The sequence below is a fragment of the Panthera uncia genome, assembly GCF_023721935.1.
Source record: "Panthera uncia isolate 11264 chromosome C1 unlocalized genomic scaffold, Puncia_PCG_1.0 HiC_scaffold_4, whole genome shotgun sequence".
In the NCBI taxonomy this organism is placed as follows: domain Eukaryota; kingdom Metazoa; phylum Chordata; class Mammalia; order Carnivora; family Felidae; genus Panthera; species Panthera uncia.
The window spans coordinates 28,435,470-28,462,259 of NW_026057585.1; the positions used below are offsets into that span (position 1 = coordinate 28,435,470).

Here is a 26,790-nt window from a genome sequence, read left to right on the forward strand (position 1 = left end):
GGGGGGGGGGGGGGGGGGGGGGGGGGGGGGGGGTGTGTGGGTGTGTGGGTGTGTGGGCGTGCGCTGAACTGAAAAGAAATGAAAATAAAGATATATGCTGACTTGAGGCAGAGACAGTACAACCCTACTTGTGTAGGAGGGAGGGAGCTGTTCATGCGTTGGGTGAATTAACAGAAGTTTTGAAGAAGGGAGTGAAGGCACCAGTGGTATATTTTATTTTCGGCATCTGTCTCTAGATCCCCTATATTCTAGGTGAGTTTCTGAAGCCTATTTTGAACTTTCAGGCACTAATTAATTATAGGACAAAATAATTCTTGCTCCATTGTTATCTCCTTTGACTGAGGTTATTCCTGATAAAAAATTATAAAATATGCCTGTTAACATAATTATAATTTTAATCACATTCTGTTTTTAATAAAATTCCATTCATAGCGTCCTCAGAGCACATTTGCATTCAGAGCTGTGTGTGCTATGAAGGTGTGTGTGCATCGGGGGTGGGGGAGTGAGTGTGGGTGTGTTGGCGCATGGCCCTCCGTGGCGACACACCAAAGAGCCATTAGATACAACCTGCCTCTGGCTTACGTTCTTTTTCTCCATCTACCACCCTCAGCTTCCTGCCCCAGGACTAGCAATTTAACCCTCCCTATCAAGAATGATTAGGGAATTAAAAAGGGGATAAAAGAGGAAAAGTGCCTCTTTCTTCTACTCGAGTCTGCATTCCTGTGGACCACTGCCTTAAATTTATATTGTAGAGGGATTTCAGAATTAAAATTCTGAACAAATTTTGCTTTCAAAGGTGAATAAACTACACATCAGTTTGGGGAAGATTCCATTCTGTCCCACGTGAAGAATTTTGTGGAAAATTAAAAGAGAATGGGAATAGAATCAATCTGGCAAACATGCTTAGATATTAAGCCTCAGGCTTCATTTGAGTGTATCATTCATCATGTGCTTCACAAGTGTGTAAAACCAAATGGAAAGAAAGACTTTCCTTTAAATTCAGAATGACAGAGATGTTATTGTTTGGTTAAAAAAAATTCTCCTGTATACTGAATTCTTAGAAGTTTGGGTTGTCTTCATCAATTTTCCAGTAATCAGTTGGTTGACCATCTGTTTTCTTTATTTTAATAACTGTATATCCAGAAGTTTGGGAAAGTGAGTGCAGATATGATTCTGTAGCAAATGTTAATGGCTTATGCAAACCTTATATAAGTCAAATTCTCCAGCCTTTCGCCTCTTATTTCATCTTAAGTGTCCTAGTTTTTTTGTTGTTGTTGTTTTTGTTGTTTTTTTTTTTTCTGTTTGGGGGGTTTGTTTTGTTTTGTTTTTTTACTACCAGGCGTCCCTCCTCCTGCCACCTTCAAGGATTTTGAGCATATGCAAATTGGAAAGTTACACACTGAAGGTGTTGAAGGTTGAAAACCAACAATTCTGCTTTAAAAGTAAATTCCTGGTTGCCCAGATCCATTTCAAACAGTGGCTGCTTTAAGTAACTGTCTTTTTTATTCCCCCCAAAGAAGGAGAAAAATTTTAGTGTCTAATTATCAGCAGGCGTATTTTTCTATTGTTATGTAAAACTATTTTGTTTTGTGTGCACTAACAATCTGTTTTGCACATGTCATTTGCCTGGGATCAACTCCAGCTTTTTAATCAACTGGCCAGACACTGGAAACATGAAGACTTGGAAGAGAGGAGATAGTTGCAACTCTCTGGCATTTGGGTTCTAACTTTGCCTTTGTTTTCCATTCACAGTGCTTTCCAGGTGGATATAATAATTGACATAAGACCTTCTCGAAAGGATCTTGAGGTGGTCAAAAATCTCATCCTGATCTTGAAGTGCAAAAAGTCTGTCAACTGGGTGATCAAATCTTTTGATGTTAAGGGAAACCTGAGAGTTGTTGTAAGTTTGCTGAGCATTTCTTTGTTTTGATGCATGGCAACAATTTAAGCTGTGCTTGTATGTGTTATTTTTGTGACGTTTTTGCTTTATATGTATTATTTTTGTGAAGTTTCTGCTTCTCTGAGCTCTCTGTGATTTTTCACTTTATAAAATAGGCTGCTCCATGGTTTCTCCTGACAAGGGCAGACAGTGTGGTGGCTAAAAGCATGGCCTCTGGGGTCAAGATCAAGATTTGAGTCCAGACTGCCATTTACAAACTGTGACCTTGGGCAAGTCCCTTAACCTCTTTAGACCCCAGTTGCCTCATTTGTGAAATTCCTGAAATGTATGAGTGTGCTTTCCAGTCAGAGTAACTGTAAAATCATGAGCACAATGGGGCCTTTCATGGTTGACAGTCCTGTAATGGCCTCATTGTCATGGTACTGAATATCAGCTCTTAATTTGGGGTTAGGTATTTAGGGAAGGTGTGGAAAATTGGGCTGACCTCAGCTCACACTGTTGTCTTTTCTTTTAGAGATAAATACATGGTATTGGGATGCCTTTTTGCTTGCTTCTAACTTCTGAGGGTGAAACACTGATGCTAGAATCACAGTAATGGGGTGGTTAGTGAAATAATATAGAAAAAGTACCCCCAGCCTACTCCCTAACTAAGCATTACTTCCATGAAGGAGATATGCTTAAGAAGTTTATTAGTTGGTTGGCATGATAGGCAGACAGCAGCTAGTTTCCTAAAAAATTAAATGTTGAAATTTGGTAAAATAAATCTTTTTCAAATATGTTTACGGCATTAACTGTGTGACAGCATGTTGCACAAATTACATTGAAAGTTCAAGAAAACCCCCCTCATCACTTTTAAGAAGATAATTACCTTAGCATCTCTTTTGTAGGCTCAAATTTTTATGTATTGCCCTTTTAAAAAGTTGTGTCTGATTCCCTCTTTCAGTACCTGCATTGAAGCAATTGGAGAGGGTTTTATGTTTTCCCCATTTTGGGGGAGGGATGCCTCTGGTTTTGGTGCTGTTCATTCATGGCACCTTTAGCGTGGTATAACAGTGGACAAAGCCAGTGCTCCGCTGGGGCTACCTCATGTACAAGCACTCACCAGGAGCAGCAGGCAAAGCCACAAGCATACACATCTTAATTTTAAAGTACTGTAATTGTTTCTGGTTCCTGTGGGTTTTTTTTTTTTTTTTTTAATTGTGAGAGGATCCAAATAAGCCATCCTGTATGAGGGTGATACATTAATTTGGTGTCGAGAACAAAGCCCAGCCGCAGTTTTCTGAAGTCAGAGCTGTTTCAGTTGCTTTCCCTGGCTTGGCCAGAGGGGTGTTGGTGACCTGGGATGTCTGCAGCGTTTGCTGCCTGGCACACCAACCAAATGTTTTTAATTTCAGAATAACAAAAACAGGAAAGGGAATTATGCTTTGAAAGGCAAAAAACATACGGTACATTTTAATTCCCTGCTGGAGTTGTGTAAATGTTCTTTCGGCCCTGACCCTTCAGTGGCTCTTTCTGTACCTGAGCATGTTCCTGGTCCATGGCAGTGCTGGAGTTCACTTTGAATGTCTTCACTTTTCATATGAGTAAGACAGACTAGAAATGAGATTGCTCATCCCAGGGCAAGATCTGTTTATATTCCTCTCTTTGGCTGTACTCCTGTTCCAGGCCAATTTTGGACAATGCATGACAACATTACTAAACAATTAGGTAATGTTTCATGATGTTCTTTTTTATTCTCCCAATCAGTTTCATGCTTTTTGATTTCCTAACTCCCAGTCTCAGATGTGAGTTCTGACTATGCTCTGAAGGAAAGGTACCTGCTATTAAAAAAGTATACATTCATGCTTAGAAAAGGGAAATGGTTCATAGTGGCCTTGTTTGTAGTATCTTCTTTAGAGACAGCCTGGTAGACAGGCTGTGTGCACAGGGTGAGTTCTCAGCCACGTGTGCTACTTAACTTCTGAGTGAGGGGCAGAGAGAGAGAAAGAGAGAGAGGGAGAGAGAAGGAGCAAGAGAGAAGTAGGGCTCACCCAAAGCAGGACTCGAGCTCACTGGATGTGGGGCTCAAGCTCATGAACTGTGAGATCATGACCTGAGCTGAAGTCAGATGCTTACCTGACTGAGCCACCCAGGTACCCTCCTTATATTTTAGAGGAGAACTAAATAACATATGTAAGGCTTCTAGCATAGTGCCTGCCATAAAAAGGGAATTTATCTTCCTTCCACAGGAAACTTTTCAAAAGTTTGTCTATAGGAGCAATTAACTTCTCTAAACAAAGTGAAAACAAAATGTCTGCTGAAGGAATTATAAGGCACTTGATTGGGTAAATGTAAAGAAGAGTCCCATTAAACACAGGTGGCATGTGTGTGCCTGTAGGAGGTGGGTGCACAGGCAGAGTGCACCCTCCAAGAGCCACAAAGGGCAGTACTGTGGACAAGAACTGGAATACTAGAACTGTCCTCATTACTGTGCCCAGCTCTGGGTTTTTCTTCAGGTCCCTTATGGACTGTGCATAATCACATTTTGGAGGAACCTCCAAAACAAAAGAATAGATGGAGGAAACATTTGGTTACACTATTTCAAATGGCCTCAGCCAGCTTATTCTTAGAGAAGACATGTTTTAATCCCAGTGGGAATGGACTACATCTCTGACCAACCTCTCCCGTACCCCATCATTTCTGATGCAAGTGTGTGTTGGGCAGTGGAGGGGAAGGGGAAGAGGGAAGTGCTCTGACTCTACCTTGCTCATCATCCTTCATGAAGATGTGGCTGTGGTGGTGGAAATATGGTATGGAAATATGGTGGTGGTATTTGGAGACCCCCTTGAACACTCCCATTTGGAGTAGCTACACCGAAGCCTTAGAAAAGCCTGGGGACTCCCTGTATCCCAAAATAGAGGGTGAGGAATTTGCTCATTGCTGGGAAGGAACCAGTTTGCCAAGCCTTGCTGTTTTACAAATGTGTAGATAAATTTCTAGCCTTGTAAGTCCTGAGGCGTAATCAATATGAGTTGTACTGACAGCTCCTAGATTTAATGTGGAAAGGTGTAAACAAATCATTTCATATTGGTACAAAAAACACAGGTGGCGGTTGTGATGATAGTATTCTGGAAATACAGTATTTTCTCAGCTGTCCAACAACATGAAAGACTAGGGCAGATGAGGCCAAGCTGTGTTGTTTAGGCCAGTGTTACAACTCCCGCCAATCAAAACGACATGCTGCTTTAAAAGACTAGAAGAAGCTGCACCTAGGAAACTAAGTTTAAAGAACTACTTGGATCCTTCCTTACCTCATTTTAGTTTAGTTTTTTTTTTTTTTTTTTTAACCCTTCCTTCCTCTAAGGAATTTTCTCTAAATCAGGGTAAGTGCTGGAATATTCCAAACCTGTCAAGCTGAGTTTTTCACAAATGGCTACAAAGCGTGGTTAAAACTCTGTCTGGTTCCTTTGCATGCATTATTGTGACTGGCCGCTCTGGAAGTTTCAGATAATCACTTTGGGTCACAGAAAAAATATACTGGGGGAGATCCTTTAAGCTTTGAATTGAAAATATGTGTCCTTAGCCAATATCCCACCACCAAAGAGGCCAAGAGAACTTAGAGCCTGTGAATCTTCGATGGTTTTATAGTGGGAAAGGATTAATATTTAGTCATGTTTGGGGCACACAGAATGGGAAACAAATGGAGAATTCAGGAAAAAATGCTGCATGTATGCAGGAGAAAATAATTGGGCATGGAAATTAAAGTGATTTTTATACGGCATGAAAATGGCCTAATCTTCATGCTGGAAGGGCTTTCCAGTCTTCTTGGAGCAGTTGTTGAAACTACGGTGCCTTCGCTTTGGGATCTCCTCTGCATCCGTCAGCTCCTTCACTGTCTGACAAGGTCACTGCTGTAGGAGCCAGAGGATGTGGAAACTAACCATGTCCTGGTTACTCAGTCCTTTCTCGGAAGGATTCCTATCACTCAGTTCTAATTTTGTAATTAACTACCAAGTGAAAGTCAGCTTACTGGTATTGCTGGATAAAATATTGGCACTTAGAGGGACAGTAACCCAAATCAATTAATTAATTTTTGGAACATAAAATCGAAGCATCTTCAGTTAATAAAATTGACAAATGAATACAATTACAGGATTGCTGAACTGGCCATAAATTATAACTGAAATCTCAACACTGGTTGTTCCACCATATGGAATTTAATAGTTTACAAAGATGAGATGGTCTCCACAGTGAAGTAACTGCATTGTGCCTTCTTTCATTTAAATCTAGGGTGCAGAAAATAGAAGCATGGACATATTTTTGGCAGTATAATATGCACATTTGTACACTTTATACATCATTTTAAATAAAAATAAGGGAAAGTTTGGTACTATATATATATATAATTTAAACATTTAACTAACTCTGGTAACCTAGTAGGTATACTCAGTATGTAGCTACTTATCGATCATTGGATTATTTTTATCAACATAAGCAACCCAAATGGTAAGATCAAACAACATGAATAAATTTCTCTTAATCTGCTGTTAAAGATTTTCACATCAGTGTTCTTAGCCCAAGGAAAGTAGGGATCAAAAGAATAAATAGTTCCTTCATATGCAATGTAGAATCTGTTCATTCTAGATATTGAATTTGTACTTAAAGCACTGTTTAGTTTTAGACTCACGAGTGAAATTTTGCTGTTATCTTCAGGCTCCTAACAGTATTGGCTTTGGGAAAGAGAGTGAAAGATCCATGATAACAACCAAATCAGTAAGAGATGACATTCCTTCAACCCAAGAGAATCTGTTCAAGTGGGCTTCGGACAATGGCTATAGTCCAGTAACATCATATACAGTGGCTCCTGTGGCTAATAGATTCCATCTTCGGCTTGAAAACAGTGGTAAGTATGGATTTTTTTTTTTTTTTCTGTAGTAAAAATATCCCCTAAATGAGGCTTTCCAATGAGGAACTCTCATTACGTCTCATATGTTACTGTTTTTCTGTTGTAAATTTTGATGATTCATTTGACTGCATTTTACTATCAAGTTTAAGAGTATCTAGAATCATGATAGATTATTTTAAAGCAACGATCTTTGGTACTTTCGTACAGATTTTTCTGTACTAAATTCTTTTGGTACAGTTGATTGCATGGTGGAGAACTTTGTTGTAGATCACATAATTCACTGTGATTACATTAAGAACAAATTAGCCTGGCTTCTTCTCTCAGAAGTGCCTGCTAATCACTGACAGCTGAGATGCAGAGCGGCTGGAACTACGGGGGAAATGTCCTGGGTCAGACTGCATCTTACAGGACAGTAGTCACGAGGTGCTTCCTCTTCCTCACCCAGAGGGGACGCAGGAGTCATTACCCCAGTTGGATGGAGCAGAAAGTGGAATTTTAACAGGTTCTTGAGGTTTTGCCAAGCCTCTAACTAGCGAGACTCAAATCCAGAGTTTTCTGATCCCCAGACCTGTTCCTCACCCCCTGGTACTGCCACCAAGGACAGTGCCCATAGATTGAAGGTTAGGAATACGGACCATTTGTTCACTGTTTGAGCGCAAGTTGCTTAATTTCTGAGCCTCAGGTGGTTCCTCCTCAGTAATATGGGAGAGCAAATAGGCCCTACCTCAAAGGGTTGTTGTGAAGGTTTTTGTCAACATACAAATTTAAAACCCTCCAAAACTCTGGCCTCTTTTGGACCCATACAGCTGTGCCATCTGCCATCTTTTCCCGAAAGATAATATTGAAGGAGAGTTAATGTCCCCAGTCATGTTCACTTCCTGCTCCCACTGAGATGGATTGACCTCAGGCGTTGACTTTGAGACTGGATGGATATAAACAATACTGGGGAAATGTCTCTTCCCTAAATTGTTGAAAATAGGACAGAACACTGAGTATTGATTATATGGAAACAGGTCTTTCCCTTTGAAGGAATAAGTGTACCTAAGCAGCTTTTTCTTTTCTCCTTCAGGACTAGGCCAGGGTGCTCAAATACCTGTTAGAATTTAGCAGGCAAAAAGGAGGTAGCAAATACTATTTTAAGAAATCCTTGAAGAATGTATTCTAAAGAATCTCTAGATTCAAGGGAAGTATTACAATGGCACTTGAAAATATTGTCTCAATAACTTATTCAAATCATGTATTTTTTTAAAGTTTATTTATTTATTTTGAGAGAGAGAGAGAGAGAGAGCAAGCTGGGGAGGGGCAAAGAGAGGGAGAAAGAGAATCCACACTGTTAGCACAGAGCCTGACTTGGGGCTCAAACTCACAAACCATGACCTGAGTTGAAATCAAGAGTTAGATGCTTAACCCACTGAGCCACCCAGGAGCTCCTCAAATAATGGATTTTTATATCTTACAGGGCCTTAGAAATTATCTAGTCCATGGTTCTCAACCTTGGCTGTATGTTGGAATCATACAGGGAGCTTTAAAACATGTTAATGATTAGATACCTCTCCATAAAGTCTGATTTTAATTGACCTGGGGCACAGCCTGGGTATAGGGAATTTTTTTCAGTCTCCCCAAATAATTTTAATGTAGAGGACTAATGATCTAATCCAACCTCTTAATTTTAAAAATTAGAAAACTAAGACACAAAGAAGTAAGCCACTGGCCCAGAGACACTCAGTCAGTTAGAAAGAACACCAGGACTGGAATTCAGGTTTCCAGACTCCTTGTCTCCTTTACACATTGCTTAATAAGAGTAATTTTACACACACCCATTCTGTGCCAGTTCCTCTTGTACTTGCCTCTAATGATGATGACTGTGGCCTGGCATCAAACACTGACAGTGTTGCCTTCTGTCACCACCAGAGGAAATGAGAGATGAGGAAGTCCATACCATCCCTCCTGAGCTACGGATCCTGCTGGACCCTGGCAGTCTGCCTGCCCTGGAGAACCCACCCATCCGGGGAGGGGGAGGCCGAAATGGAGGTTTCCCCTTTCCTATCCCCGATATCTCCAGGAGAGGCCAGATGGAAAGGGGAGATGATGGGATCCCCCAGCCAAGGGACCCTATCGTCCCCAGCTTGCGGCTGTTTCCTGGTCCCGAAGAGCCCAAGGAGGTGCAAGAGAATGTGGATATTTCCCTGTCAGTCAAATGTGACAGTGAAAAGATGGTCGTATCTGTAGAAAAAGATTCTTTTCAGGTCAGTGCAATTTCTTAAAGGAGAGAAGAGAAAGCCACCTCCCTCCCCATCTTGCCCCAGTATGTGTTATTTCCCTCTAGCTCTTTCACTTTTGAACTCTGGGGACCTGATACTGTTTTCTCAGTTGGATGGGCTTACTTCCCCTTGGCTGTGTTTCTTACCCGGGTCCTGTTATTCTCAGTTGAAGGGGGTTCCAGATCCTTGTGTGTCAATATTTTGCTATTGAATTTCCAAGGCCAACAAACACAATCCTTGGTAGGCTGGGAAGAGGTAAGGGGGGAGGGGGAAGGCAGGCCTCCAGCAACCAATACCATATGGGAAGACCAGGCAAAACACGTCCCCTGTGTGCTGCAGAACTGCCTGTGGGCCCTCCCTTATGTCTTTGGTGGTGGTTGTTTCAGGCCAACAACTACTCGGGGATGGAGCTCACTCTGTTGGATCCTACCTGCAAGGCCAAGATGAATGGCACCCACTTCATTTTGGAGTCTCCCCTGAGTGGCTGTGGTACTTGGCACCGGCGGTCAGCCCCGGATGGAGTGATTTATTATAACTCTGTAAGTGTTCCCCAAAACAAAGCTTGGCCCTTTGCCAGATCCTTTCTGGGTGTTTCCTTAAAATTAGCCTTAAAATTTCTATGAAAATGTTTAGGGGCATATACCCTAGGCCTAAAAAAGCCAAGTGTCAGTTCTCAACAAATTGGGTGTCCTTTGACCTTGAGTCTACACAGCTGAGCTAGCCAGCTCCATGGTCTCTATGGCCTCATTTCAGTCTTGTCCAGAAGTAGGAGGACTTCTCCCTTCCTCATGAACAAAATAATCAAGAGAAATCCAAAAATGGCCCTCAAGAAATTATTATTAAGTCTCTCTCCAACTTGAAGAAAAGAGATTAAATTGAAAAAAAATCCCCTACTTTTGAAGTTCCCCAGAGGAAGATTCCACAGATTCCCCCAATGATAATCCACTGTAGTAGCTATCCTGCACTTTTCAGAAATCATTCTTGTCAGTTCATTCATCTGAATCTTTTTTTTTTTTTTCAGATGAAGCCTATTCTTGCAGAAATAGACACTAGGTAGTAAATATTAAAAGAATTTGAAACATGAAATTTCAAAAGAACTTTATAGTGTTAATTTTGCAGTTCAGGTTATACTTTTGATGGTAAAAATAAGGCTCAAAAATCCGTGTCTGGCTTTGACATGATGTGTGTATCTATGCTCCCAGCACCTACTCCAGCTTTGCCACGGGCTGGGGAGGGCATGACTCTCATTCACGTTCGTCCCACTGCCCTTTGGTAGATACACTTGACCCATCCAGAGGAAAGACTGGAGATCAGGTGCTCTGTCACTGTGGCTCATGTGGGGACTGAATCTATGGGCCCAAGTTTATTATTCTTCAGACTTAGAGTGTTTGATCTGGAAAGAACCTTAAGATGATCTCATTCAACTTCCTCATTTCACAGGTGAGGAATTTGAACTCCCGGGAGTTAAGAGACTTGCTTAGATTTGAGGAACTAGTTAACGGCAGAGCCAGGACTGAATCCAGCTTCCTGACCTCTCATCCACTAATCTTTCCCTGACACAAGGCTGGCCCAACTAATCTCCCTTTGTTCCTGGAATAATTTATTAACCTTTGACCTCTATGATGAACACACTCCTGCCAATTCCAACATTAATTTTTGTATATTACCCAGTTTTTCCAGGTATAATGAATAGCATATAGTACTGATATACTTGATTTTGGAATTTTAAATTTACGTCTAAATTAACACCAATAAGAGGCTCTGGTTATCTGTTAAGTAAAAATAATATCATTTTCCTCAGAAGAAAAAGGTATATCCCAAGCCCTTAAAATCTCTTTCTTCTCGTGTGTGCACCTGTGTGTGTGTCTGTGTATGTGTCTGTGTGTGTATTTGTGTGTATATTATGATGATAATACCTAGGGTAAGAAATGTCCTAGGTACTTGCTTCAGGTACATCAGTACTTTCTTGTGAGGAACCGGTAAATGGAGAGGTGGTTTTTCTACATTCTCTTCCCTTTAGTGAATATTTTAGGTGTTCGTTCCAGTGATAACTATTTGTAGCAATTTCCAGACTTACTATATACTTTTGTTTTGCAACATATTGAGAAATTAGGCACATGACACGAAATCAGACCAAAAAATATGACTATTCTATATACACAAAAAAATTAGGATTTTATTTATGGAGTCACAGTCCTCAGGTGAATTTTTCATGTTATCTAGAACTAACCTAGGAATAATCATCTCAACTAACATTAGGATAGACTATCATAGAATCAAACAGGATTCTTTCCTCCATCTGTATACCATACAGAAAGATACGGGGGAAGAAATGAGGAAAAGGTAGAGGAGTACAGAGATAAGATAAGGAGAGGCTGGCATAATAGTAAACATTAGGTACTTTGTTTCCAACTCAAACTTGATAGAAATCTCAAAGGATACAAATTAGCCAGCTCTTAATATTTCTTAGAATTTTTGATATAAAGAGAAGCCCCCTAAGGAGAAGGCCCCTTCCCCTACAGGCTGGCCTGCTGACAACCCCATTCAACCTTATTCCAGTGCCTAGTGTTTTCCTACTGTTTGAAACAAGTTTTATTCTTTCACCAGGAAAGATGCATACTTTAGTCGAGTTTTAATTCGAATGTACTTTGGGTTCCTCTTTATTTTTATCTCTTTGAAGATAAAATCCTGAAACACTTGGAGGTTTTTCTTAATTTTATTTTGAGAGAGAGAGATGGGGGGCGCAAGTGAGCAAGGCCAAAGAGAAAGAAAGAATCCTATGAGGAGCAGAGAGAGAGAGAGAGAGAGAGAGAGAGAAGGAGGGAGGGAGAGAGAGAGAGAGAGAAGTGGGGCTCACCTGGGGCTCATGTTTTTACCCAAAGCAGGGTTCATGTTCACCCCATGTAGGACTCAGACTCACCAACTGTGAGATCATGACCTGAGCCAAAGTCAGATGCTTAATGACGGAGCCATGGAGCCACGACCCAGCCTCCACTCAGGAGCCCTGTTTTGTTTTAAGTCAGGTTTTCAGTTTGCATCTGAATTATTACATTGGTGTTGGTGTGAGATAGAACCAGATCATGTGACTGGGTGTTTCAATGACCATGTCTGCACTTTCTTTGCCTTTTAGATTGTGATGCAGGTTCCATCGCCTGGGGATAGTAGCGGCTGGCTAGATGGTTATGAAGATCTGGAGTCAGGTGATCATGGATTTCCGGGGGATATGGATGAAGGAGACACTTCCTTCTTCAGCCGGCCTGAAATTGTGGTGGTATGTGTTTATTTGTAGTAGGTAGTTTGTGAGAATGTTGTCCTTTTGGTCGGCTTTAATTAGGGACTGTTGGGAGTGGGGAGCAGGGATTAGATGTTAAAGGCCAAAGGTTATAAAGGTCTAGGGTGTTCATCCTTCATTTGACTCTGATTTATCTCTGTTTTGTTTGTTTTCACTAGTTTAACTGCAGCCTGCGGCGAGTGAGGAATCACAGCGGCTTCCAGGACCCACTCCACAGGAATGTCACTTTCAACATGGAGCTCTATAACACTGACCTCTTTCTCGTGCCCTCTCAGGGGGTCTTCTCTGTGGCAGAGAATGGACACATTTATGTTGAGGTATGCTAGTTATGAACATTAACTAGCCTTGGGCTTTTAGGTCAGGGCTGAATTATAGTAGCTCCTGGGGCAGACCTCATCATGTTCTTCCCCACACCCCTTAACCAGTTCTGGGTAAGGGCTTGGCTCAGAAAATGCATCCAGGTTGATTTCTTTCTTTTTTTCATATTTATTTATTTTTGAGAGAGACAGAGACAGAGACAGAACATGAGCAGGGGGAGGAGCAGAATGAGAGGGAGACACAGAATCCAAAGCAGGCTCCAGGCTCCGAGCTGTCAGCACAGAGCCCGACGCGGGGCCCGAACTCACGAGCTGTGAAATCATGACCAGGGCCAAAGTCAGATGTTTAACCAACTGAGTCACCCAGGTGCCCTGCATCCAGGTTGATTCCTGACCAAAGCAAGACATTTCAGGATTTGCTACATGGAGAGAGTGTTTTACAGATGAATGGTTTTTTTTTGTTTTTGTTTTTGTTTTTTTAATCAGCAGTGTGAATTCTAATAAAATCCTGTTCTTGCTTTGTCCTTAGTATTTTTGGAACAGGAGTTCAGTATTTGCACTGTTAGAGTTAACCAGGAAGATTTCACACCACCTCTTTTTTTTTTTTTTAATTGTTTTAATGTTTATTTATTTTTGAGAGAGAGAGAGAGACAGAGCATGAACAGGAGAGGAGCAGAGAGAGAGAGAGACAGACAGACAGACAGACAGACAGAATCCGAAGCAGCCTCCAGGCTCTAGGTGTTACCACAGAGCCTGACGCAGGGCTCAAACCCACAAACCACAAGATCATGACCTGAGCTGAAGTTGGATGCTTAACCAGCTGAGCCACCCATACACCCCTCACATCACCTCTTATATTATCTTTTAAATTGAACACACCTCAGTGAAATGCTGTGCACTTCCATATCTCATGAAAATTGGGTTTTTTTAGGTCATTATCTAAATGTATCTATAAATGTATGAAACTATTTTGTATACATAATGGTAATTATTATGTATAGCATATATCTGTGGAATAACTATGAAAATATTAGGTAGTGGTGGGAATAATGAAATAATAACAGCTAACATTATTGCAGATTTATTTTGTGCCAAACTCAGGTTATAAGTGTTATAGTAATTGACTCTTCAAACCAGTCCGATGAGACAAGACTGCTGATATCCCCATTTTAGGGATGAGGAAATTAAGGTACAAACTTGTCTACAATCACATAGTTAGTAACTAATGGAGCTCAGAGTAGGGTTCATACTCAGGTTGTCTGGCTCTAGAGCCCATAATGTTATCTACTAGATGCTACTATCATATATCCTCAAAGGGTCACTTAAAGGGGAAGAAAATGTAACCCTCTCACCAGTGCAAATATCCAGGTTCATGGATTAGATTCTAGAAAAAGATAAATATCTCTATGGCCCCAGAACACCTGCTGGTCTTACAAGAACATCATCCTCTGATGAGCTAGTTTTGGTGCTAAACTGCAAGCTGGTGTTCTGCTTCACTGTGGGAGGATTGAGAAGCTTACAGGGTGGAAATGGGGTACTTCGACACATTGAAAGTGACTTCAGAGCACATATTTCTATTTCAGAAAGACAAAGAACTCTCACCTTTGTCCTCATTCTGGGATGGAGCCCACTGGCTCTAGATGTTTTCCTGGATCTCTCCTCCTTTTTGATTCCTTATTCTGAGAGGTCTTCTCTTTTTTGGGGGTATACCTTTTTTCTCCACTGGGGAAAATATACTGCTTTCTACGTGCTGTTCCTAATTATAGATCTCTTCTTATCCAAGATCATTTTTTTCTTCTTGCGTTTCTGCCTGCATAGTCCACATGCGCAGTTGGTCAGTGACCCTCTGCTGTGCCCTGGATTTTAGGGGCCCTGCTTAACTGCAGTTTGTTCTTTTTCAAACGTGTGCCTGCTCTGCTGACCTACGGCTTTGCTGCCATATACTCATCAGTGGCCAGTCTTCCTCCTGTATCCTACCCTGGGCCTTTTGGTTTTTCTCCCCAGTCCACCTAATGATGGCTTACTTGAAATGCTTTTTTTTTCTTACTTTCACATTTATATCTTTTCATATATTGACTATATTTTCATCCTCTTTTTATTTTTTTTTTTTATTTAAAAAAAAATTTTTTTTTTCAACATTTTTTATTTATTTTTGGGACAGAGAGAGACAGAGCATGAACGGGGGAGGGGCAGAGAGAGAGGGAGACACAGAATCGGAAACAGGCTCCAGGCTCCGAGCCATCAGCCCAGAGCCTGACGCGGGGCTCGAACTCACGGACTGCGAGATCGTGACCTGGCTGAAGTCGGACGCTTAACCGACTGCGCTACCCAGGCGCCCCTTTCATCCTCTTTTTAAAAAAATTTTTTTAAGTTTATGAGAGAGAGAGAGAGAGATGGAAGGAGAGAGAGAGAGAGAGAGAGCACAAGTGGGGGAAGGGCAGAGAGAATCTGAAGCAGCTCCAGGCTCTGGGCTGTCAGCACAGAGCCCGACGCGGGGCTCAAATTCATAAACCCTGAGATCATGACCTGAGCTGAAGTTGGATGCTCAACTGACTGAGCCACCCAGGCACCCCTTCTTCTTCTTCTTTTTTTTTTTTTTTTAATTTGAGTTAGTTAACATACAGTGTAGTCTTGGCTTCAGAAGTAGAACCCAGTGATCCATCTCTTACATGTGACACCCAGTGCTCATCCTAACAAGTGCCCTCCTTATGCCCACCACCCATTTAACCCATCCCTCTACCTACCTCCCCTCCAGCAGCCCTCAGTTTGTTCTCTGTATTTAAGAGTCTCTTATGGTTTGTCTCCCTCTCTGCTTTTACCTTATTTTCCCCTTCCCCTGTGTTCATCTGTTAAGTTTCTCAAATTCCTCATATGAGTGAAATCATATGATCTCTTTCTCTGACAGACTTACTTTGCTTAGCATAATACACTCTGGTTCCATCCACATTGTTGCAAATGGCAAGATTTCATTCTTTTTCTCTGAGTAGTATTCCATTGAGTGTGTGTATGTGTGTGTGTGCGTGTGTGTGTGTGTGTATGCAAGGTACCACATCTTCTTTATCCATTCATAAGTCTGTGGGCATTTGGACTTTTGCATAATTTGGCTATTGTTGATAGCACTGCTTAAACATGGGGTACATGTGCCCCTTCGACTCAGCAAATGACAGCTTTTCTGTTAGTTCATTTTTCTTGGGGGCATTAAAAAGAACTGTTTATAACCTCCAAAATTTACATCTAGAATAGAACTACTAATTATAGCTGGCATTTATTGAGTAGCTGAGAACTGTTGTTTGTGTGTAATTGTGACTTTACACATGCTCACAATAACTGTTTCTGGTAGGTATTGGTGCTCTTATTCTGTGTGGGAGGAAACTGAGACTCAGAGTTCACAGGGCACAAGTCACAGAGCACGCAATTTCCTGAGGCTCATCTGCTCATCTCCCTCCAAGGCCTGTAGTCCTTCTACCACTCATTTCCAGGCCATTTTAGAGTAAAAGACTTACCATAGTTTTTCCTCCAAAACAACTTTTTGGGATACCTTAGACTTTCTGCTACTATGTACTTTCTTTGAGATTAGAGAAAAGATTTGCATTTCTTCTGTCTACATTTTTGCATTGTGGGTTCTGACTTCATGTTAAAGGCCACTTTTTAGTAATAGGATATATGTAATTTTCCATCTTTCCAAGATATCTTATTTTTTAGAAATATTGCCAAAACAATGATCTGTGAATATTTATAGACTACCAAACACTATTTCCTAGAAAGATTTCTGACTAGGTGATTTTCCAAGGCCACATCTTGGGTTTGGTTGAATTGACCCTGTGGCTACCATGAAGTACTTTAGAGAAAAATGGATTTGAGGTCAGAAGGCCTGGGTTTTAAGCCCTGGTTTTATCCAGCACTTGCAAAGTGGGGTTTTGAATGAGTCATCCATCCTGGATGCTGTTTCTCCTCCATTTATAAAATGGAGATGAAAATATTTATCCCACAAGATTGTTCAGAGGGATTGAGCTTTAAGGCCCAACAAAGTGACATGATCACAATCATCTTCACTGTTGAGTGTCTTGTAGTTAACCACGTAGGGATATTTCAAAATAGTGCTGTGCCCTATGCAATGTCAGGGATTTCCCCTGGGTTCCCAGAATGGAAAGTGCGTTTATATCTCCACGCCTTTTGAAAGGATTCTGGGGGCTATTGGCTTATGATTAAGGACTAACTTTATTTCTAAAGTGTTTAAGTTTATTTTGACCCTAAGTTTAGTAAAGGAATGAGGCATGAGGGGAAAGGCAGTTCACACAGTTTCCATGTGTCACCAAATGGAGAATCCACTCTGGTCCGAGGATTTTAGCTGAGTTCAGGATAGTTGAGGTTTGAATTCTGTTTACACTTGGCCAAACACCACTTCCTGTTTCTAAAGAAAAGAACCTTAACAAGGTTTGGACGTAGCCCATACAAATGTTTTGTAAGAGGGAAGTATAATGAGTTGGAAACGTTTCCAGATTAGATTTCCCTTAAAATACCCTTGGGCTTAAAGAGCGAAGGGAGAGTACTTGGCAAGGCCTATTTTGGACCTGTGAGCAGCTAGGACACTTTGCCAGGCTCGTGATCGCCACCAGATTGCACGGTTCCTGACACCAAACTGGGCCAGCTCTGCCTGCTCACCAGGAAGCAGGACTTTAGATGAATCTGTAGCTTTATTGCAATGTTTTAGGGTCATTCTGACTTGCTGCAGTTTAGAAGTTCAGTCCTCTCTGCCTAGGTTAAATAGATTTTGCCCCTGTACCTTATTTTTGAGCAATTTCAAAAAATAGCTTGCGCTACAGGTGGTATACTATTAAGACATGATACAGTATTATGACATCAGGAATTTTGCCTGTTGGTGTTTGTTTATTTTGGAAAATCCATTTTAGGTGCGCGCTGTGCTTTTATTTTTATTTCCCAGAGGACTTAGGGGAGGTTGACAAGATTTATTCATCTTGTGTTGGAATCTTCCAGACTGACATTGGAACCAAATAATTCACCATAATCATCCATATCAAGTTTAAATGGGAGACATCTTTTTTCAATAAGTATATATTACTTTTGTAATTAGAAAGAAGACTGTATAAGTACGCTATGAAAATAAAGCAGGGTCCCTCATCCGAAGCACTGTGTTGATATGTTACCTTTGTGTAATGGAGTAAAAGAGAGGTGCCAACTTGCTTCTGATTGGTCTTTCTATTCTTTTGTAGGTGTCTGTTACTAAGGCTGACCAAGAGTTGGGCTTTGCCATCCAAACGTGCTTTATCTCTCCATATTCAAACCCGGATAGGATGTCTGATTACACTATCATTGAAAACATTTGTCCTAAAGATGAATCTGTGAAATTCTACAATCCAAAGAGGGTGCACTTTCCTATTCCCCAAGCTGAGATGGATAAGAAGCGATTCAGCTTTGTGTTTAAGTCCATTTTCAACACCTCACTGCTCTTTCTACAGTGTGAGCTCACGCTGTGTACCAAGAAGGAAAAGGACCCCCAGAAGTTACCTAAGGTGAGTAGGCCTTCATCCATCTGTATGCTATTTCGACATTTTTAGGTGAGGCAGTGACCTACCGGAGAAGTTTAATCACGAGTTATTGCAGGTTGAGGTTTTTGGTTTGGGAACTGCCCAATTGAAGTAATAAAATCTGTGTTAGCAGGGAACCGTGAGTTTTATGGAGTCTTAGAGAATAAATCCTGACAGTATGACTTTTTTTTTCCATGCATGCTACTTAATAGTATCTTACAAATGATAAATCAAGACTGTTTTCCATTGAGGGAGAGGTCTGGCTTTATCTTTGCTATTCAGATAGCGTGCAGTGCCAAAAGTACAGAGCCGAAAGGACAAGTTCAGTGTAAGGATTAATTTTTCCATGTCCCGCTGAGACTTGTATTGCAATTGTTTTTTGACCTTCTCTGTGTGAATTATAAGGTTGACTTGTCTCAAGAGGACCTCTAAGGGAAACTAACAAATATTTTAATTTTTCTCAGCTTCATACTGGTTCATCATGTTTACCTTATGTCACTCCCCATATTGAACCAGTACATTCTGTTGCCACAACAGACATCAGAACACTTTGACCTTGTTGGAATGGCTGCATAGGGGGGATCTGCAAGGTTAATTACAAACCCTCATTAGTTGGGCCTTGTGCAAGAAGGGTGTCTCTGCCACAGTTTTGTTTCTGTGATCTTCCATAGTTATGTATAATTCCTTACATGCATTTCATCTGTAGAAATCTCACACAGTGTCAGCTGACTTATAAAACTTTTGTAGTCACATATAAATCAATGTCTAAAACTAATAATTGATTGGTATCATTAATAGTGTAAGTGTGGAATTCTCTCTTAATACATAGGTTGTAAGAGGTAGATATAGAGGAAGGAGGAACAATTAAATCATTATTACTGGATAAATTACCACTGACCTGAATGCTTTACACTGTTATATTCCCTTGGGCAGCCATTTCTCCGATAACATCAGAGAACATTTTATTTTTTATTTAAATTTTTTTTTTCAACGTTTTTTTATTTATTTTTGGGACAGAGAGAGACAGAGCATGAACGGGGGAGGGTCAGAGAGAGAGGGAGACACAGAATCGGAAACAGTCTCCAGGCTCCGAGCCATCAGCCCAGAGCCTGACGCGGGGCTCGAACTCACGGACCGCGAGATCGTGACCTGGCTGAAGTCGGACGCTTAACCGACTGCGCCACCCAGGCGCCCCGAGAACATTTTATAATACATATGAAAATGTAGCAAATCTGGTCATGATCATTTGGGAGCATGCATACATAAGATGATTTAGACTATGTTCTTTAGGTTGCTTTTGGAAACATTGATGCCTTAGCCTTGTGGGCATTCACCTCCCAGTGGCCATTTGTGGACTTGTGGTAGAGAGGCACGGGAAAACTTAATGCTTGGCTGTGACACACAGCTGGTCCCTGCAGCTGGTGGAAGACTTGTAGGAGTTTGGGATCTAGGAGGGGAGGCCTGGCAGTTACTAGGCGTCTTTACTGAAGGCTTTGGTTTACCTCTCGCTGAGCCTGGCTTGGATAGTCCATAGCGTATCATTCTGTGAAAATTAATCCCAGTACTTCACTGCAGAGAATTCTAAGGAGAGTTCTAAGGCCCAGCAGATGACATGGGATGTGACCCTAAACCTAAAGTCTCTATTTACGCCCAAGGCAAGAGAAAGTAGAAAGAGCATAAGGACTGAGCAGGAAGGCCCACTGCTTACTAACAAGATTTTAAGCAAGTCCCCTGAGCTCTCAGAATCTGCATGGCCTCATCTATAATTGAAATAATAGTAGGGGCGCCTGGGTGGCCCAGGTGGTTGAGCGTCCGACTTTGGCTGAGGTCATGATCTCACGGTTTGTGAGTTCGAGCCCTGTGTCGGCCTCTGTGCTGACAGATCAGAGCCTGCAGCCTGCTTAGGATTCTGTGTCTCCCCCTCTCTCTACCCTTCCCTGGCTCACGCTCTGTGCCTCTCTGTCTCTCAATAATAAATAAATGTTAAAGGGAAAAAAATGAAAAAAAAAAAAAAAAAGAAATAATAGTAGCTGGCTTCCCTTAGGAACAGAGGAGCAAATGAGACAGTAACAACAGTCCAGCATTTATAGTGCAGTGGCTTCAGATGAACTGTTACCACTCTCCTCATGTTTACTGCTTGTAGGTAATATTTCCACAGTTCTAGCGACTTCTCAGTGCCTTCTATGATGATAGAGAGAGCCAAAGAATCTTCCTAGGAGGAGTACTCAAAGATCATTGGGTCCATCCCTGCCCTTAGCTGATGAAACTAAGGCCGGAGTTAAGTGTCTTGCCCAGGGTTGAGCTGTGAGTTGGACGTAGAATCGTAGACTCTTACTTATCTGAAGAAATAACAGCAAAGTAAGAAGGCTTTTCCTAACATGCAGATCTTTTCAACAATGAGGCCTTTCCACAGAAAAATCTGTTGTTTCCCTTTATAAGGAGGCTATTGTAAAGGCTTCCTCTGGGTTTTGGGGGAAGGGAAGGAGTTATTTTCTTATAATATGCTGTTCAGAGCAGCAATGACAATAGAGCCAAAAGCCTTTGCTCTTTTGTGATTGGAAGAGCTGGAAGTTCATTAGCTTTTAGGGATGGCTTGCTATAGACTTCTTAAAGGGTTGATACACTTCTTACAACAAAAACAAGTAGATGCCATGTACATCAGAGTTTTACGTATTGATAAGCATAGACAAGGAACTGAAGATGTTTTAAAGAAAAAGGTACTAGAGTGTGATTACACTTTTTAAAAACAGATATACCGGGCTTGGGCATGCTAATCCTAAATTTAGGGCCTTAAAATGACTGGAAACAGCTAATCTTATGGTCCCCACACCTGGCTACAACTCCCCAGGACTCCAGTGTGGAACACTATAGCAGGTGACCCTGGTCACCTATACCATTTTGAACGAGCCTATACCAGGATTTTAAAAAATCAAACAAATTTGACAACATTATTATCTTTTTGGACAACAGATGTAAAATCTGTCACTTTCATAATGCCGTGCATGAAGTTTCCCACAATCACAAATCACCAATATGAACCATTTATGTGAAGCCAGCTTGGTGAAGGGCCAATATTCGTCATATAGTTTTTTTTTTATTATTTTTCAGACTAAATAACACTAAAACCTCTAGTTGTTTTGTGGGAAGATGGGGGGAAAAGGCAATGTTTATAAGCCATCCAGTGATATTTGAATCTTCAAGTGCAGCTGAGAATATCCTGGGTCTGCCACTATATCTCCCAGATTATTTATGGTTCTTTGGAAAACGCCCAAATCTCCTGTTTTTCTCTGGTAAACAGCTGTGAGCTGTCTGATAAGGGGCACTGGCCAACTGTGCAGGCTGAGCTGGTGCAGGCTCTTCGGGGTGACCCCTGACCCTGCTTTGCTGTCTCTGCCTCTCTGCAGTGTGTGCCTCCAGATGAAGCCTGCACCTCGCTGGACGCCTCAATGATCTGGGCCATGATGCAGACTAAGAAGACCTTTACCAAGCCCCTTGCTGTGATCCACCAGCAAGAAGAAGTTAAAGGTGCGTTTTGGAAGGCTCGCTCAGAGCCTGGGGGTTTCCCATTTTAAGAAGTTCCAGTACTAGACCCCTAGGATGAGCCTGGGTAGCTCAGTTGGCTGAGCATCCAACTTTAGCTCAGGTCATGATCTCACAGTTCGCGAGTTTGAGCCCCACATCGGGCTCTGTGCTGACAGCTCAGAGCCCACTTTGGATTCTCTGCCCCTCTCCTGCTCATGCTCTTTCTCTGAAAAATAAATAAACATTAAAAAAAAAAAGCTCCAATACTAAAAAAAATACAAAAGAAGCAGCAACAGCTCCAATACTATAAATCAAAGTACATTTGTATTCAAAAGATAAATTAAGGGCCAATTAGTAACTTTAGAAGGAGTTTTGCCAAAAGAGCCTTTTATTTAGTTAGGTCCACTCTGACATGTGGCTGAGTTATTAGTGATATGTTTGCCAATGATTTCCTCTTTAATATTATATCAGAGTCAAAGTTGTCCCTATCCCAATGTCACTCTCCCTTGCCATTCAAATATGCTCCCTTGAGTATGCAAGAAAGGCTCCAAGTTCCTCCTGGCATGCCCGGATTGAGCAGCCCACAGCCCATCTTTCTGTGGTCTACTACCAGTGATTCTGCCGAGTACAAGCAGTCCCAGGGCTGTATCAGGATCGCAGATGCCTTTGGGGAGAGTGTTAGGTATATGAACACCATTCATCTTAGGTCAGAGCAGAAAGAAGGTTAAGAACCACTGTCCAAATGCATTTTTATAATTCAGGTTTCAGAATGTTACCCAGGCACATTTGTTGCTTGAAGCCAAGGGTGCCTCTTCTTGCACACCCAGGAGCATCAGCAGTCTGCATCTTCTTGTGGGAGAAAAGGAAGGACGTGCCCTAAGAGGTGTGGCCTCAGGTAGACAGGCAAGGCAAAGCCAAACATGGTGTAGGCCAAGTCAGCCAGACCAGCGGAGAAACCGAGCTGGGCTCCATGGAGGTGTTAGGAATGGACATGAGGTCCTGTGGACTGTGGAGAGCATCTGATGGGGACGGGCATCACAGCCGAGGGGCATGGACAAACAAGAACACATCAGGCAGCTGGCAGCATCTGAGGAGGTGGAGCCAAATACACATGGGCTATTTGGGCAGCTACATTTGTCACTGTCTAGAAACAACCTATGACTATCTGGAAACATTGTCTAGGGGTGCCAAACGAAGAGAAGTCTGAGAGTGAAAGTGGATTCCTAGCTTCTGGGGTTAGCTATTTCAGGGCTAGGTCCCCATGCCACCTTCCACCACCAAGGGACAGAGAGGAGCTTGGCACTGGAGCCTTGATAGAAGCCAGCAAGCATACTGTCTCCTCTTGGTGAGCATTTGCTAGGAGGCCTGCCAGGTGGAGCTGACACCTGATGTAGGCTTGGGGGCAGCGCTGGGATGGCATTTCTGATGTAAGCACTGTTGGATTTAGCAAGACAAGGCAGTGGGGGCTAAGAGGATAGGCGCACAGGACCTAATAGAATAGAGGCATGTGGATGTGTCTACTTTCTTCTTTGGTTGAGTGACCTCTGTGAAAAGAGCCATTCTTGGGGCGCCTGGGTGGCGCAGTCGGTTAAGCGTCCGACTTCAGCCAGGTCACGATCTCGCGGTCCGTGAGTTCGAGCCCCGCGTCAGGCTCTGGGCTGATGGCTCGGAGCCTGGAGCCTGTTTCCGATTCTGTGTCTCCCTCTCTCTCTGCCCCTCCCCCGTTCATGCTCTGTCTCTCTCTGTCCCAAAAAAAAAAAAAAAAGGTTAAAAAAAAAAAAATAAAAAAAAAAAAAAAAAGAGCCATTCTTACTGACATATCTGTATGTCATTTGCCCTCTTCCTACTGCTCACTTTGGAAAGGCAGGAGATACAGTGAGGAGGGCACTGGCTTAGAGTCAGGAGCCTGGGGCACAACTTAACTTTACCTGCTGTACTGTTTGAAGAAGCAAACTAGGTTTTAATTCATTGCCCAGCCATTCTGAAGGTGGTGCAAAATGGACATACTAGATGTTTATTGGTTCCTTATTAACACTTTTGTTGTTGTTTTACTCTCACTGATTGGTTTTCAACAATTTGAAACCATGTAATAGCCACAGTCTTTCTGTAAATGGATTGCCCAAATAGTTCCCTGTTTTGGGGGACCAGGGGAAAGAAATAAGTTAATTATGTTGCGAAGTATATCACAGTTGGGCAACATCTGGCTCATTTTGTACTTTTGTGAGTGGTTTAACAATAACAGCAGCCACTTGTGTTCCATTTGTTACTCTTACCTTTTTTGAGAGAGGTAGTTCCGCTCATAATTGAAGGCAGCCGCTTGCTTTTTTCTATGCCAAAGAATAATTAGGCATTAATACACAGCGGTATAACTTCCAGTAATTCATTCATGCTTCTTTTAAGTTTGGTGGTATTTTTCTAAGTAATTCCTCTTGCAAATTAGGTAATTACTTTTGTTTAAACTTAGTGTAATTATCCTGAAAGTTCGGTGGTGTTTTTTTACATGAAAGTTCAAGAGGAAAATTTTACCAAATATCAAAGCAGTTTCATGAGATTTGCTGATTGAGACTAGATTTTAGTGGAGAAGCTTGTGGTGAAGAAAGTTGATTGCTTAGGGTTGTTAAACAAATGCAGGTTAGACTATCAGCCAGCTTCCCTTGGGCTGTGTACGAATAGGCTTTGCACTGAATGGCAGTTCTGGCAGTTTTCAGCTCTCTGAGTGACTCCTCCCACCCTTCATGTTTATTTTCTTTTGATTCTGAAATCATTTCTTCATGATGCAGGCCATTGGAGTCTGTGTTTTCCCTCTGCCTCTCAGTAAATTGGAATAATCAGTTGAAATGGGGATGTGACCATTTGCCTAATAGCACTAGGTTATTTGAATAATAACTGGGTCATCATGAACAGTCTTTCTGCCAGCGTTGTGTGTTACTTTTGTAAGCCACAGAACCTATAGTATCTCCAGGAGTATCTCTTACTGGAACGAATTTGGGGGTAAAAATTACCCAACCAATGAGATGTTTGACTGCCTTTTTAGGCACACAGGTGCTCTTTGAAGGCCGTGCTGAAGTTCCAGGTCTCCCTGGTCATTGGTGCATCTTATTTCTCCACACTGGATTTTCTGGGGCAGCAGCAGATAAAGGCTCAGGTTATCAGCTTCTCAGCCAAGCAGAGAGCTGGTCTGTACTCCCAGTGCTAATGGCCTGGTCACATTTCAGGTGGTGTTTCTTCCTCCTATGGACACAGAGAACAGGCCGCCAAGACTAAATAATTCTGGGTCCCTCCTCTGGGCCACTGTTTTTTTTTTGTTTTTGTTTTTCAATTTATTTATTTATTTTGAGAGAGAGAGAGAGAGAGCACCTGAGTGCGCACATGCATGAGGGAGGGGCAGAGAGAGGGGGAGGGGCAGAGGAAGAGGGAGAGAGAGAAAATCCCAAGCAGACTCTGCACTGTCAGCACAAGAGCCCTACTTGGGCTCGAACTCACAAATCGTGAGATCATGACCTGAGCCAAAGTCCAGAGTTGGACGCTTAACCCACTGAGCCACCTAGGTGCCCCTGGGCTGCTATTTTTAATGGAATATGCCTGAGCTTCCACAGCACATAATCACCACCTTAGTCCCTTGGGAGCTAGCTTTGGGTTAGCATTATTTTGCTGCTAAAACTTTCAACAGATGATTGTGCTGGTGGTGATGATAGTCATGGAGATGATAATGATTATCTAACATTTACGGGGCATTTGCTTACTACAGGGCTCTGTGCTGAATGCTTCATGTGGGTAATCGTATTTAATCATCATAGCCCCTCTGGGAGGCAAGTATAGAGCAATACTGGATAACCTGACATAAATAAATGGTGGGTCCGAGATTCAAATCCAGGCACTTTGATTCCAGGGCTTGTGTTCTGTAAACCCTATGCCTTATCCTAGGTAGAGGTTGATTCTAGGTTTTAATAAAAACTACAAGCAACATAGGTATCTATCTCCTCACACCCTTTTCACACCCCTTCTCCTATTCATGCCATTTCACACTGGCATTCAAGTTCATACTCAAATACTCTAATGATTGTGAACTGAAAAGATGAAGAATTTTAGGAAAAAAATCTGTTCCCCAAAGGGTAAGATGTTGGGACACATGTAAGCCATTTAAGAGAGTATTAAAATTGAGAAGTTCTGTGACTCTGAATTGTAACTCACAAAAAAGCCCAGAAAACATGAATAGTCGATGCATATTATGGTTTATGGCAAAACAATTAAAATAGTTGAGGTAGTGCCATCCTACCATATTTTCTGAAATATTTTGAAGTATAGGCAAGTTAGTGCTGTTTGCTTTGGATGCTGTGACCATTTTTGTGGCATTTGGGAACACACTAGGGCTTGCACAATAAAAATGGCTCTACCACAGCAGTGATGATTCTTTTGAAAATGGTGAAAGGGAAGATAATCATTTGTCTGAAATTTAGGGCACATATAAAAAAAATGAGTGAGAAAGAACAATAAACATCACCCCCAAGTTTGCCATGATTTATATACAATATGTAATTTTTAGCAAGTTAAATGTTCAAAATACTGAATTTCCACTACATAACTTTTTAAAAATAAGTGTGCTCAGGACAGCACCTGGCATATCATGGGCACTTGGTAAATGTTAATTTCCTTTCCTTCCTCTTAACCTCTCAGCCAAACTGGGTTTTTGTGGGGAGTAGGGGTGGAAGGGGAATGAAAGGGAAAGCTGTAAACGTCAATTGGAAGTTAATCCAAGAGAGGCGTTACTTTTTGGAACATACTTGATTTTTCCAGAACAAAAATACTCTAAAGCACCCAGCCGGGTTTTGTCCTCAGGCTGAAGTAGAGATGAGGGGAAGCTGAGTAGAAAGATGGTAGAAATGCTTAACTGACAGACCAAGACATTCAGTCTTTATCCAGTAAGGGACAGAGGTATCTAGGGACTTTTTACTTTGGAAAATTTTAAATATATACGAGAGTAGGATAGGATAGGATAGGATAGGATAGGATAGAATAGAATAGAATAGAATAGAATAGAATAGAATAGAATAGAATAGAATAGAATAG

General features: G+C 41.7%; 1 protein-coding gene across 2 annotated transcripts in view; it reads left to right on the forward strand.

Annotated features, from left to right (window-relative positions):
* Positions 1-26,790, forward strand: part of TGFBR3 (transforming growth factor beta receptor 3) — a 207,212-nt gene that overhangs the window by 158,744 nt on the left and 21,678 nt on the right. For both annotated transcript variants that reach the window (XM_049616798.1, XM_049616797.1), the window contains 8 exons: positions 1,753-1,900; positions 6,593-6,782; positions 8,697-9,031; positions 9,433-9,585; positions 12,177-12,317; positions 12,497-12,655; positions 17,887-18,186; positions 21,606-21,726. In XM_049616798.1, the coding sequence (XP_049472755.1) occupies positions 1,753-1,900; positions 6,593-6,782; positions 8,697-9,031; positions 9,433-9,585; positions 12,177-12,317; positions 12,497-12,655; positions 17,887-18,186; positions 21,606-21,726 (1,547 nt within the window). The remainder of the gene's footprint in view (positions 1-1,752; positions 1,901-6,592; positions 6,783-8,696; positions 9,032-9,432; positions 9,586-12,176; positions 12,318-12,496; positions 12,656-17,886; positions 18,187-21,605; positions 21,727-26,790) is intronic.